Genomic DNA, 15,575 nt, shown 5'->3' on the forward strand with positions numbered 1-15,575 from the left:
TCTCAATGTGCTTCCTTTTAAGCCACCCTTCTCCTCTAACTTCCACAGTAATCTTGCGTGTGGCACTTTGTCAAACGCCTTTTTTAAATCCAAATAGATGCAGTCAACCCATCCCTCTCTCTTTTGTACTCTATCAACTATTCTAGAATAGAAACTCAATAAATTAGTTACACAAGACCGTCCTTTTCTAAAACCAAATTGGCTATTTGATATTAATTTGTTGTCTTCAAGGAACTCGATCCATTGTTTCTTTATTATTCTTTCACACATCTTGCATATTACACTAGTTAGTGATACCGGTCTGTAATTTAAAGGTTCTTCTTTCCTTCCGCTCTTATATATGGGAACCACCTCAGCTCTTTTCCATTCTACTGGCACTGTTCCATTTTCTATTGAGCATTTTATGATGTTGTATATAGGACTTGCTAGTTCTTCCCTACATTCTTTCAGTATTCTGCCTGAGACTTCATCCGGTCCCATTGCCTTCTCTTCATCCAGTTCCTTCATTAACTCTTTTATTTCAAGCTTGGTTACTTTAATCTCTTTCATATAGATTGTCTCTCTATTACCCTGTGGCCTCTCAAATTTGGATTCTTTAGTAAAGACCTCCTGGAATTTTTTATTTAATAGTTCTGCCATACTTTTTGGGTCTTCCACCATCCCGTTCTCTCCTTTTAACCTTTCTATTGTTTCTTTTTGCCTAATTTTTCCATTTATGAATCTATAGAACAATTTTGGTTGCTCCTTACATTTTTCGACAATATCTTTTTCGAAGTTCTTTTCCTCTTCCTTCCTCACGTTAACATATTCATTTCTTGCTGCCTTGAAGTTTTCCTTATTTGTTGTGTGTGTGTGTGTGTGTGTGTGTGTGTATGTATGTGTTGGAATTGCATCAGTGGGTTGTGTTCTTTGCTATTGATGGGGTAGCTTTGCATATTAGAAGTGTGTCTCACTTGATGTTTTGGTTTCTGGGTGTCTGTGGCAAGAAGTGGGTGTTTGCTATTCATGGAGTGTGGTTGAACTCAGTCATGTTTGTTGTTTGGGTGTGTTTACATGTTCTTATGGAAGGAGGCAGGAAGTGAGGTGAATAAGAGAGTAGGTACTTACTGTAGGTGGATGCAGGGGGACAATTTCCAGTAAAATAGAATAGGATGCTGGATTAAGTGTGAGGAAGGGAAGAGAGGAGAATGAGAGTTACAGATTACAAGATGGGAAGGACAGAAATGAATGGAGATTTATGTCACCATTAGGAGAGATGTGAGGACTGGGCAGCAGGTATATCATTGACCCATACTCTTACTACACACTCATGGACTATTTAAAGGTTCACATAGATTATTAATTGGGTTCTTTGTGTGTCAGCCCTGTAAAACTATTAGCAGCCATACAAACACCCTCAAAACCTCAGTAACTTCCACTAGAGCCAGTTAAATGTCAAGATTGGGTGCTGTAGTGTTTAACCCCTTGAGTAGCATGATGCATTTCCATATTCATTCTGCTTACTATGTGGTGATTTTATACAGCTTCAAAAACTCATGGGTGGGATTAAAATTGTGAAGACTTTGGCCATTAATCTTCTGACTTCTATAGGTTTTTCCTATTGTAAATTAACACTAATCTCAAAGTGAAAGTGTGTCCCAGTATTGAAGAGCTTAAGGATTCAAGTCAGAGGAATTTATGTCATGCACTCATGTAGCAGCAGTCACTTCTCAGAATGCAGCACTGTTATGAATGATGGTGTCCCCCAGAAGTGTTGAGCCAAGGTTGTCAGGGTTTAGTACCGCTGAGCTGCAGGTTTGAGTATAAAAAGGGAAAGGAAGGGTTTCTCTGCTCACACACACTTACATAATGGTGAAAAATGAGCTATTATTGGGTTTCCTGCATTATACAACAGTAGATCCTCCATTTTTGTTATTATTTGATGCTCCATAAACCAAGGATGCATGAGCGGTCTTTGTAAGTGTCGTCTTTCACACACATGGATTTTTTTAGTATTTTGTTTTCCCCCTTAGTACTCTTGCGTAAAAAAAAAAGGAGCAGTCTACACACACCTCCATTGTGTTTGATGTTTTTCCCTCAGTCTGAAGTCCTCTGATGTAAGAATGTGTCGGTTATCAAGGTCTGCAAGGCTGTCAATAAATCAAAGGAGTTATGAGTGAAGGAGAGTCAAAACAGTGAGGAGTGATCATCTATGTAAAGTCTTAGTATCACCACCACCACCACCACTACCACCACCACTACCACTACCACTACCACTACCACTACCACTACCACTACCACTACTACTACTACTACTACTACTACTACTACTACTACTACTACTACTACTACTACAGTGACCAGCTGCCACTGTGAAACTCAAATATTGTAGCCTTTAGTCTGTATAAAGGTTACTCATGTACAGTTATGCATAGTGTCCTTACTAGTACTTGAAGAAAGTGTGTGTAATGCAGTGATTCATAAGATGATGAGTGATTTTCAGTGGGAAGATTTTCACTAAAGCTTGTGTATTTAATTGTGTATGGATCTGTAGAAGAGCTTTTATTTATTCATTTATGTATTTTGTTTTTTAATGTTTGTATTTTGTTTTTTGATAGGTCTCAGCCTTCAACATAGATAGCTAGTGACCTAAGGAGTGTAAATATTTGAGGCTTATAAACAATCAAATAAGTCTCTCTCTCTCTCTCTCTCTCTCTCTCTCTCTATTTAAACTTAATACAAAGGAACATCTGTCGTGTGCTACCTATTCTAAGGGTACTACAATCTATTTCTCTACAATATTTACAAGACTTAAAAATAGATAATATACAAGATGGTCAGCATGTAAATGGAGCACTATTCGTTTCACTTCACTAGCACTATTCACGCACTGCACTACACTGAGTGTCACGTCACAAAGAGTGTCAGAGGAGTTGGCAGTGTCTGTCTCCACTTATGTGCCATCAGTTTGACACTGTGTGTTCATCTCCTGGACGTGAGGCACCGCGGCCGTGAACAAGTTCCACATCCTGGAGACGCGTCCTGCGAAGGTGCGTTGATGCTGACACCCGTGGGATCGCGGCACCTCTACGGCGTCACCACCATTGAGCACCGTTCTCGTGCTCCGTGCGGTGACTCTTAGAGGATGACGCAGCCCTGCCAGATGTGGCACTCTTTGCACCTGTGCCTTATGGAACACTACGATCGCCGCCACGTCTCTGCGGTGTTCCAGTGAATCAAGGGACGCTCAGGCTCTGGGTGAGGTGGTAGTGCAGCATCTACTAGCCGTATGGCGCGGCGTTGGATGCTGTCCAGTCTCCTTCTGTGTGTGGCGGCACAGGACATCCAGGAGAGAGCTGCGTATTCAAGGTGGGGCCGCACCTGTGCCTTGTACAGCAGCAGTCTCCCTTCCTGTCGAGGAAACTGGCGATCCTTCTGAGAGCGGAGATCCTGTGAGAGGCTTTCTTGGCAATGGTTTTGACATGCCTGTCAAACCTCAGCCCTCGATCCACCTCCACTCCAAGTATCTTGACGTCATCTTGGAGTGGGAGAGCAGCAGCGCCAAAAGACAACTTTCCTGCCATTGCTGCCATGGCGGCTGGGGACCGAGAGACAACCATTGCTTGTGTCTTCTCCGGCGCGAATGTCACTTGCCAGCGAGCACCCCACTCCTTTATCACTCGTAGCTGCTGATTGATGGCCTCAGCAGCCCGCCCACTGTCCTGGCGTGGATAGGTATAGGAGAGGGTGCAGTCATCAGCATAGGCCATGACTCCTGGCAGTAGCTGGAGAAGATCATCCACGTAGATATTCCACAGGAGTGGGCCAAGAATTGAACCCTGTGGCACTGATGCCTCCACAGGCAGGGACTCAGATGTTTGCCCGTTGACAACCACCTTGAGGCTTCTGTCCTGCAGGTAATTTCCCAAGAGTCGTAGCAAGCCACCCTGGATGCCTTTAGCACGAAGCTTTTCTAGTAATCCGTTGTGCCATACTTTATCAAAATCTCTCTCTCTCTCTCTCTCTCTCTCTCTCTCTCTCTCTCTCTCTCTCTCTCTCTCTCTCTCTCTCTCTCTCTCTCTCTCTCTCTCTCTCTCTCTCTCTCTCTCTCTCTCTCTCTCTCTCTCTCTCTCTCTCTCTCTCTCTCTCTCTCTCTCTCTCTCTCTCTCTCTCTCTCTCTCTCTCTCTCTCTCTCTCTCTCTCTCTCTCTCTCAAGTGACTTACATAATAGAAGGATTACTCTCTCTCTCTCTCTCTCTCTCTCTCTCTCTCTCTCTCTCTCTCTCTCTCTCTCTCTCTCTCTCTCTCTCTCTCTCTCTCTCTCTCTCTCTCTCTCTCTCTCTCTCTATATATATATATATATATATATATATATGAAAAGAGACTGGAGAGACTGGAATTACCAACACTGGAGCAGAGAAGAGAAAGAGGTGATCTGTTGACCATCTACAGAATAATGAATAATATGGAGCTTCTTGATAGGATCGACCTGCTGAAGAGGGACAGAAGGGACTCAAGAGGACATGGATTAAAACTCAGAAAAGACAACTACAGAAGAGACTTCTAGAAAAACAGCTTCCCCCATAGAGTGATAGATATATGGAATGGACTGGACAGAGATGTGGTGTGTGCAAAGTCTATACACGACTTTAAGAGAAAATTAGACACTGAGATACAGAGACGGGACAACACAAGCATAGGCTCCCCTCCCATAAAATACAACTAAGTAAATACAACTAGGTAAATACACACACAGTGGAAGTTAAATTCAATGCCAAGAAATGTCACGTAATGGAATTAGGAAAGAGTAAGAGAAGACCGGTATGGAACTATCTGATGGGAGAGGAACAAATAATGAAGACTAAAGAAGAAAAGGATCTGGGAGTTGTTATACAAGAAAATCTGAACCCCAAAAAACACAAAGATATTTGGATCATCATAAAAAATGTTCACTAATATTAGAGTGGCATTTCAGGACTTGGACAAAGCTATGATGACAAAAATTATTATGAGCATGATACATCCAAAACTGGAATATGCAGCAGTGGTGTGGTCACTGAGCTTGAAAAAGGTATAAGATGATTAGAACAGATCCAGAAGATAGCTACAAAGATGGTGCCGGAACTAAAGGACCTAACATATGAAGAATGACTGAAGGAAATGGGATTTCCAACCTTACAAGATAGAAGAGAAAAAGGAGACTTAATAACATTGTATAAAATAGTTAATGGCATTGAAAAGATAGACAAGGAAGACCTGTTGCTGGTGACAAAAGAAGCTGGAAAGACAAGAGGACATGCAAAGAAGATCAGGAAGAGGCAATGTGTGAAGGATATTGGAAAATATAGTTTTCCACATAGAATGGTGGAAAAGTGTAATGCATTGAGTGATGAAGTTGTTGCAGTACATAATGTGCATAGCATTAAAGAAAAATCAGATAAGTGGAGAGATGGAGACAGGACACTATGAGCCCCGCTCGAACCCAGTACAATACAACTAGGTAAATATACACACACACAGCGGGGAAAGGTCAAGGCTACAGATATGGGAGAAAATAATTTGTTGCTTTGTATTACTGAACAGGACACACAGGTTTATAATTAGTAGTCAGAAGGTAGATAGATTTTAGAATGAGTATCAGCTTACACTTGTTATAAATTGCCCATAGTATTGTTGTGTGTCATGTAATAACTTTGCTCATGTTGACTGTATTGTGTTTCATGCATTTTAGTCATTTGGTGCCGACTTCCCTTATACTGTATTTTTCTGTCTTTCTTTCCTTCTTTCTTACTACTTCATTTATTCATTTATTATTGTTTTTCTCATCGAGGGGATCTCAAGACACTTCTGATTGTTGCTAAACGTATTGAGCTCTTTTTTAGGGATTGGTACCTCAGTGTTTTTATTTATTTATTTAATTTTTATTCCCCTCCCATTCTCTCTCTCTCTCTCTCTCTCTCTCTCTCTCTCTCTCTCTCTCTCTCTCTCTCTCTCTCTCTCTCTCTCTCTCTCTCTCTCTCTCTCTCTCTCTCTCTCTCTCTCTCTCTCTCTCTCTCTCTCTCTCTCTCTCTCTCTCTCTCTCTTTCTTTCTCTCTCTCTTTCTTTCTCTCTCTCTTTCTCTCTCTCTCTCTCTCTCTCTCTCTCTCTCTCTCTCTCTCTCTCTCTCTCTCTCTCTCTCTCTCTCTCTCTCTCTCTCTCTCTCTCTCTCTCTCTCTCTCTCTCTCTCTCTCTCTCTCTCTCTCTCTCTCTCTCTCTCTCTCTCTCTCTCTCTCTCTCTCTCTCTCTCTCTCTCTCTCTCTCTCTCTCTCTCTCTCTCTCTCTCTCTCTCTCTCTCTCTCTCTCTCTCTCTCTCTCTCTCTCTCTCTCTCTCTCTCTCTCTCTCTCTCTCTCTCTCTCTCTCTCTCTCTCTCTCTCTCTCTCTCTCTCTCTCTCTCTCTCTCTCTCTCTCTCTCTCTCTCTCTCTCTCTCTCTCTCTCTCTCTCTCTCTCTCTCTCTCTCTCTCTCTCTCTCTCTCTCTCTCTCTCTCTCTCTCTCTCTCTCTCTCTCTCTCTCTCTCTCTCTCCCTCCCTCCCTCCCCATTGGCCAGTGCTCCTGTTGCAAAAAAAAAAATAATAAATAAATAAATAAAAAAAAAAATAAATAAATAAAAACTGACAATAGTGATAGTAACTTTTTCTCAGTGTTGTGTGTAGGTGGTTACATTTTGTGTCTGAGTAATTCCTGCATAACAACTACACATTTAAATTTTGACTACAATAATTACAAGTCGTAGGAAATCCTCACTTAGTCGATTGATAAAAGCAGGGTTTGGTTCCTGTGTGGCAAGGAAGTGATGACAGCAGTGAGTGGCAGTGATAAGATACAAGGCTCTGGTTAACATTATGAAGAAATTCCTGTATTATCAGATTACCAAATTCCTCGTTGCAATTAATTTTATGTGGAATGTGACGATGCCACACTGAATTAACTTTGTAGCTTTCATATTCAAGGTGTAAACTTGTAAAGCACATAAAGGAAGAACAAATGAAATGTTTTGGGTTTGATGAGGCTATTTGATGAGTTAGCTTATCTTATCTGCATTACATGAGGGTAAGAATGGTAAGAATATCATTGATAACCTATTTGAGTTGTAGGATCCTCAGTAGTTGAAGGTACAGTACATAGGTGATTGTTTATGTATATATTTGGTAATGCATAAGGTGTGTGACTGATCCTTGTAAAGTGACTCCATCAGGGGTCAAGGGACTGAGAGAGTGGTGTGATTGAGTGTGAATGTGAAAGTTGTATGCCTATTGTGGTTTTTCTTCTATGCCTCAAACATTTTCTCATGCAAACCTTCCAAGTCTGACATTTTCTGTTTCTTTTTTTCTTTTCTTTTTTCTATACCCTTGATATATCTGTGTGTATTGAAATGTTTTTCTTATCCTTTTTCTTGGTCATGAAGACCTTGAACATAATCCTGTATTTTGAACACTGAGGAGCCCCAACATTTTCTGCTTCAATCTTTTTTCTTTTATTCAGAACAATTTCTTGGCATTTATTTTATACCTCTAGTATTTCTTGATCTTGAAGAACTTGACCACACAGTACATGATCCAGTATTTTTTTATTTACTTTGAGCAGAGCCAAAGCATTTTCTTTTCAAGCCTTACATGTCTTTGTATCTCACCATCATTGCTAGTACTGTATTGCATAAAAATTTATCAAAAACTACATAATCCAGTATGATGAACACCCAGAAGAACCCTAAACATTTTTCCTTGTCTGTGTTCAGGTGGCAGCTGCGCAAAATGCTGGGCAAGATGGGGGTATCAAGACCCCCACCACGTCCTCGGCGCAGACGCCTCGCTCTGCAGCGGGGCCCTCGCGCAACGACACTTTTCGGGACAGGGAGCGGAAGATTGGCCACCGGAGGATCGACGAGGGTGGCGTGGTCACATACAAGAAGGTGAGTGGCTGGAAGGCTGAGAGTTGATCCTTCTAGGGGTGTTCCAGGTATTCAGTGTCTCGATGTCATACTTCTAGTGATAACAAAAAGCACTACAAGATGGAACTAGTGTGATTTATCTTTCTTAGGATATTACTTTCCTTAAGTGGCTCTCCTATTGTCATACCCTTAATGATAACAAAAAAGTATGATGTACAAGTTCATCTAGTGGTATTATATTATTTTCTTGGATCAGTATCAATGACAACAGTGAAAAAGTTGAATTGTTCCATATTGGTTATTGTATTTGCTACACTGTAGTGATAATTAGAAAACGAGTGAAAATATTGTACAGTTATTACATGTCATAATATTTTCTTTTGTGTTTCGCCTTTCAGATTGGCTCTAATCAGTTGATGGCGTCAATCCAGCTAGGCATCCAACAAGCTGTAGGCAGCCTAGCCAGTAAACCTGACCTAGATGTTTTAATTCAAGACTTTTATGTTGTAGAAACTATATTTTTCCCAAATTCTGGCTCTCAGTCCACGCCAGCTCATCAGTTTTCAGACTTTAGGTAAGAGATTGAATGTCTAATTCTGTATTATAACCTGTAGAAACTGAAAACATTAGCAGTGATAGAAGTTTTGACAAAAATATTTTTATGCTAAAAATATTGTAAATGTAACAGATGCATTATATTTTGCCCTCCTTACATGTATATTTTGAGGGTTGATAAAAAGTTTACCCATCATCTGATGGGCTACTTGAGAGCCTCTGTGTCTGTGTCTGCACTGAGGCTCCTCATAAAAATGTTCTCTTTAAACACTCCAGTTAATGTGCAGCACTATTGTAACAGTGTTTAAAACTCTCTCCTTGCAAATACTAATACCTTTCATGCTTCTCCCTGGCTGTTGCAGGTTCAAGGTGTATGCTCCAATAGCATTTAGACACTTTAGAGATCTGTTTAGAATTCAGCCAGATGATTATCTGGTAAGTGTAGCAAGAATCAACTTTGATAATATATATATATATATATATATATATATATATATATATATATATATATATATATATATATATATATATATATATATATATATATATATAGATGGTGCTGTTTTCTGTTAAATAAGTATATCATTATTGATGTGAAAACTGCATGTTTACACTTGAATTGGAATTTTAATTTTGTTTGAATTAGTTGTACTGACAAAGTAATATTTACATGTCCATATCATAAGTTTTGTGATGTACAATAGTATTTTCTTTCCTTGAACATCCATGAGCTCTAAATATTGTAAATACCATAAATGTAATCAAAAGGAAACTTGTTAATTACAATAGATGTTTGCTAGGAAGAGAGTCTGATTTAGTGTGTGCATTGAGGGTAACCAGTGTGTGGGTGTGGCCGGCAGGTGTCCCTGTGTACAGAGCCGCTACGCGAGCTCAGTAACCCAGGGGCGAGTGGCAGCATCTTTTACCTCACCAATGATGACGAGTTCATCATCAAGACAGTGCAGCACAAAGAGGCAGAGTTCCTTCAGAAGCTGCTCCCTGGATACTACATGGTGCGTCTCTCTGACAGCACTAGTGTGAGGTGTTGTGCTTCCTTCTTGGGTGTTAGGCTGTATCTGTATGATCCCTCCTTCCTCATGCTACAATAAAAGTACAAATGTAGTATTTCATACCTATTTAGTTTGTGACTAGAATGTTGCAGTTGCTTTCAAGCTATCAATCAACAGATGGACTTATATAGCTGTAAGATCATCAAGTCATTAACTAAAGCAGTAGTAGGATAATCTTGGAGTTCTTTTGAAAACTGAACTAAGTATTGAGCTTTATTGAGGAACATTTGAATTTGTGATAGTAAAATGTAAGGAAGATGATAACTAATTAATTTGAGAATGAATATTGATGTCCAAGAATATACCGTCAGTGTATGGCTAACATATGCATGTCTGTGTTTCAGAATCTTCGGCAGAACCCCAGAACGTTACTACCAAAGTTTTTTGGCTTGTATAATTATCAGGTGAGTGTGGGGTGAGGAGAGTGCATCTCGCTGCTGCTTCTCACTGTCATTGGTGGTCCACTTCTTTGGCCCTTTGTAGCAAACATTTGTGATGTGGTCAGTTCATGTTTGTCACTATATATAAAGCAGTTGTTATATTCAAAATTGAAACATGTTGATGGTTTTCCTTTAAAGCCCTCAGCACCCACTCTAGTATGCGGGGTTTCGCAAAGCCAACCGTCCCGTCACTGTAAGGTAGATAATGTGAAGGAAAGTCTGAGTGAGACTGGACCATGTGATATTTGAGATCTAAACATAGATTTAGGTATTGGGACCAAACCTTTTCCTTATTTCTAGATTCATCTGTTTTGTGAATGTGTGAGTTTTATGGATGTTTTTTTTTAGCTCAGGTCAGTACAGTTTGGAAAACGCAGTAATCCTTCATTATAACAGACTTTTAATTCCAAGGTGACGTGAGTAATTACTTTTGCTGTACAATGTCTTTGGGTAGCTTGGTGATTCTTAAATCTCAGTGCCCTTTCAGCCACAATTCTTAAGTTGATGCAGTGGTCACTCACAGCCTCAGCATCTAATTCTTGATTGTTGAGTGTTTATATGTCTTGCTTTTGGCCATTGGTTTGGTTTAAGTCCTTAGAAAGTATCAGATTTGCTGCAGGTTTTTTTTACTAGTTATGTATACACAGCTTCCTCCAGACAAACATCAGTTTCCTCCCACATCTTTGATTGATATTCTGGCAAACTGCTCTCTGCTGCCATTGCTGCATCCATTAAGAGCTTCATACTTTTAATTCATCAGTGTGTCTCTTCAATGAAGGATTACTGCCTCCTCACAAAATTTCAATTAACAAAAGATCGTTTTTCTCTCCTAAGTCATTTGCCTTGCTTACCACTTAGTGAGATGCCATTCTGATATCATTGAATATTTGTATCATCTTTTTTTCTAACCATTTGTGGGAGAGTATCTTGCCAAGTAGAACAAATCATCTCCAACTTTGTAGTTTTATGAAACCTTAGGACCCTTTTTTTTATTATTATGTGTTTTTCAGTGGGGTTTTCATATTTGCTTCAGAATATTTTCCATATTTTATTCATATTTTAAGTCCATATGGTCAAACCAGCATAACTTTCTTGTTCTCATCACTTGTAAGAGTGATGGTGTTTGAGAGGAAGGAAGTAGAGGTGTGTGGCTTTAGTAATTGTGATAGGGTGGGTGTGTTTGTGTTTGGAGCAGAGGTTCTGCCATGGTCAGCCTCTCCCCAAGAGAATAAGTGACTAGTGACAGTTCTGAATAATACAAGGTACAAGTGCAAGCAATTGATTCAGTCATGCAATATTTCCTCTCCATTTTTTTTATATATGAGCAAGTCTTAATGCTGTTTTATTATTCAGAAATATGATGAAAAGTTTTGTCATAAGATATCAGAGCCTGAATGAGTCATTTCAAAAGATTTGTTATTTCTTTTTAAGATTAAATGTGTGATAAATTAAACGTAATCTATGGAACTCTACAAGGCAGTTTTGTTTTTGTTTAGGGGACAGGTCGGTGTGAGTGTGTGTTTAGACACAGCTGTGTTGTGTTGTGTTATGTTGTAACACTTTGCCCTCACCACTACATGTTGTGCAAAGCTTTGTGCATGTTGCAGAGTAATGATATGATCCCTTCCTCCTTGTGCACATCTAGGTATCCCATCCACCTAATCTGTGTGTACTACTAAGTGTACCTCATCACTTTTCAGTTGAGGGTTTTTTTTTTTTTTTTTTTTTTTTTTTTTTTTTTGTCCCTTAGCATACCTATATTTATGGAGAAGATGGTTTTTAAATTATAAATGTTATTGTAATGTTAGATCAACCCGTAATAAGGTTAGTGCAGAGAACTGAATCAGAAAAATAAGTAAACAGATATGCATGAGATTAAAGTGTTAACAGAAATGGGTCCATTCTTGCTGTTTCCTTTAGCAATGATTATTGTATTCTTACCACTTTGTAGAGAGTTGTCCACTGGAGTGAAGTGTGGACTGTAACCCTCATCTAATGCTGGCTTTGTATCAAGAGTTTTTGTTGGGCTTCTTTGCAAAGTATTTGATTTTATTTAATTTTACTTATTGTTTTCTTCAGGATAAGCAAGTTTTGATGTATAGTGTTGTGATGTACTGAAAATTTCATGAGCCTCATTGCATTGCTACATTGATTTTGTTTATTAGTTGCTATGCTCATTGTAGAGGTTTAGGAATTAGAAAACGGAATGGATTCTATTGATGGTTCTAAACTTTTAGTTACAAGACGTTCAGCCAAGTGTGTGTCTTGCATCCCAAAACATTTTGCAGTTTTTGCAGTTTCATTTTACTCATTGGTGCTCCTTTTTGAAATAGTTAAATAGGAAAAAAATGTTTGTGAAGATTGCTTTTTATTAGATAAGTCATGTAGTATAATAATATTTTAGTCTAAGATATAGTGTGCATGTATTTTGAGAGTGGGAAAACATTTATCTATAGTAGTTCAGAAGTTTTTGTGTTGAATAACATAGCTGGAATTCATTCAGAGTTTATCATGGCTCAATTACATGAAGATATCTTGTGTGCCACCTGAAAATTTATACTAATCGCTTAAGAAGAAAAAAAAATGTAGGAGAGGGTTATGTATATTGACTTTTTCATCTCTTTATATTTCTTTTATGTGCTCTTTATTTTTACCACAAGTTACACCACACAAAATATTTCAAACAAGTTAATTTTTCTAATAATTTGCTGATAATATTTGATAGCTGCCCTCTTTAGCATCTTGTAGTCTGCTAACGCCTGACTGTGTTCACTGGGTCCCCATCACTGGCCTTTAGTGTTATTCAGCAAGGGTGTCATTTGTAGCATTGGAATTTATTGCATTTTCATATTGGTGCAACAACATTTTATTAATTTCACCACTTTTAGGTTCATTGCACCAGTTATAATATTTCATTGTGTATATTTTTCTTTATTTGGTTCCACTGGTCTGGTTTTCCACTTATTGAAAGGAAACATAATCAGTATTTGTATTGTTTCATGCTAATTAATGTAATTTTCTTTTCTCCTTTCAGTGTAATGCCAAGAATATTAGGTTAATAGTAATGAATAATATACTTCCATCATCAATAAAAATGCACCAGAGATATGATCTGAAAGGCTCTACTTACAAAAGAAAGGTAAGCAATCACCAAGCTTGAAGTGAGACGAAATGTGTGAGACATGTTGACGTTCAGCAAGGAATGGGAAAAGTTGCGTATTGTCTTGTACATCTTAGTTCACATTAGTTTGTTTGCATGATGTGAAATAGTAGTTTAATGTTTTCATCTAGTTCTGTGCCCTGAGTAAGAAAGGGAAGGTAGTCACATTCACATATCAGTTTCTTTAATGACAGCAGCCTCCATTGAATATATTGCTTGTTTTCATGAGTACAGCAGTATAGTAATTCATAAGATATCCTTGCTTTGTTGATAATCTGCTCGTGATGATTACAACTATGAATATTTTGCATGCTAGTTATCATTAAACTTTGTTCTTTTTCCTTATCATGGCATTATTAAACTTCTCTGTTATCTGTGCCTCACTTCAAGGTACCATACATCCCATTTATCTGCCCTCACCCACCTACAGCAGTTGCAACCACTATTTAAGCATCTTGAACTCATCAACATTACATTTAATCTTATTCCATACCTCACCTTAGGCCAATAAGTATTCTCACTTTACTGCTAGTCTACCTTTGAGTGTAACCACTACTGAAGCATTTGAACACATTATCATCATTACATCTCATCATTAGGTTTATCTCACCTCACCTCACCACCTTGCTTTGTTGCTAGTTTTCCCTCACCACCTATGATGACTGTGACTCCCTTAGAAACATTTTGTGCACATCATTAAATTTCACCTTTTACCACCCACCTTAGGCCAACAAGTATGAGCGAAGCAAAGACTCCCCAACTTTCAAAGATCTGGACTTCATGGAGCACCATCCCGAGGGCATCCTGTTGGAGGCGGAAACCCACAAGGCACTCATCAACACTATTGCCAGGGACTGCAGGGTGAGTGAGAGAGCTGCTGCCTATGTTGCTCAAAGAAGTGTGCTAAGTGTGTCAATGAATCCCTCTTCTTGCTTCATTTAGGTCTTAGGTTGGGTCTCAATAGCCAGCCTGAGTCATGCTTTTATGTAATGCATGTGTGCTCTCTCTCTCTCTCTCTCTCTCTCTCTCTCTCTCTCTCTCTCTCTCTCTCTCTCTCTCTCTCTCTCTCTCTCTCTCTCTCTCTCTCTCTCTCTCTCTCTCTCTCTCTCTCTCTCTCTCTCTCTCTCTCTCTCTCTCTCTCTCTCTCTCTCCATTCACTTTCCCGTGAACCTTGGAGACATTTCCTGTCCCATTTTCTTTCACTTTATTTATTTGCACATGAAGCATTTGACTGTGTGTATATTTACCTAGCTGTATTGTACAGGGTTTGAGTGGGGCTCATAGTGTTCTGTCTCCATGTCTCCATTTATCCAATCTTTCTTTAACCCTTTCAGTACCATGATGCGTTAGCATATTCCTTCATGTCTCCATTTATCCAATCTTTCTTTAACCCTTTCAGTACCATGATGCGTTAGCATATTCCTTCTGGTTACTATTTGACAATTTTATACGACTTCAGAAACGTATGTGGGGTTTAGAATAGTGACAATTCTGGACATTAATCTTTTGACTTCCTTAAACCCCTCTTAATGCAAATAAAATTGTCTAATCATACTCAAATCTCATTGTAAAAATGTATTCCAGTACTGAAGGGGTTAAAGTTATGCACATTATGTGCTGTAACAACTTCATCACTCAATGCATTCCACTTTTCCACTGTTGTATGTAGAAAACTGTATTTTCCAATATCCTTCACACATTGCCTCATCCTAATCTTCTTTACATGTCCTCTTGTCCTTCCATCTTCTTCTGTCACCAGCACCAGGTTTTCCTTGTCTATTTTTTCAATGTCATTTACTACTTTATACATTGTTATTAGGTCTCCTCGTTCTCTTCTATCTTGTAAGGTTGGCAGTCCCATTTCCTTCAGCCTTTCTTCATATGTTAGGTCCTATAGTTCCGGCACTATCTTTGTAGCTATCTTCTGGATCCGTTCTAATTTTCTTACATCTTTTTTAGAGCTCGATGACCACACCACAGCTGCATATGCCAGCTTTGGACGTATCATGCTCGTAATAATTTTTTTCATCTTTGTCCATGAATTGAAATTTAATATTAGTCAACATTTTATATGCTAATCTAAATATCTTACTTATGTGTTTTTCGGAGTTCAGATTTTCTTGTATAATCACTCCCAGATGTTTTTCCTCTAAAGTTTTCATTATTTGTTCCTCTCATGAGATAGTTTCAAAACTGGTCTTCTCTTACTCTTTCCCAATTCCATTATGTGACATTTCTTGGCATTGAACTCTAATTTCCACTTCTTACTCCATTCGTAGATTTTGTTTATACAGGCAACCCCTGCTTAATGAACGGGTTATGTTCCTAAAAAAAAACGTTTGACTCCTGACTTGAACTTCCACTGAGAGTAAACAAAGCGAGAGTGCATCATAGTACAGTAAAAGGTTTAATGAAAGTAAAAATTATGAAGTTAAACATTTAAG

General features: G+C 38.8%; 1 protein-coding gene across 22 annotated transcripts in view; it reads left to right on the forward strand.

Annotated features, from left to right (window-relative positions):
* LOC123508368 (phosphatidylinositol 4-phosphate 5-kinase type-1 alpha-like) overlaps nt 1-15,575 on the forward strand; it is a 138,263-nt gene that overhangs the window by 47,773 nt on the left and 74,915 nt on the right. For all 22 annotated transcript variants that reach the window (XM_045262022.1, XM_045262023.1, XM_045262032.1 and 19 more), the window contains exons 3-9: nt 7,754-7,927; nt 8,305-8,480; nt 8,824-8,896; nt 9,322-9,474; nt 9,876-9,935; nt 13,006-13,110; nt 13,858-13,992. In XM_045262022.1, the coding sequence (XP_045117957.1) occupies nt 7,754-7,927; nt 8,305-8,480; nt 8,824-8,896; nt 9,322-9,474; nt 9,876-9,935; nt 13,006-13,110; nt 13,858-13,992 (876 nt within the window). The remainder of the gene's footprint in view (nt 1-7,753; nt 7,928-8,304; nt 8,481-8,823; nt 8,897-9,321; nt 9,475-9,875; nt 9,936-13,005; nt 13,111-13,857; nt 13,993-15,575) is intronic.

Source organism: Portunus trituberculatus, chromosome 24 (genome assembly GCF_017591435.1).
Source record: "Portunus trituberculatus isolate SZX2019 chromosome 24, ASM1759143v1, whole genome shotgun sequence".
NCBI lineage: Eukaryota > Metazoa > Arthropoda > Malacostraca > Decapoda > Portunidae > Portunus > Portunus trituberculatus.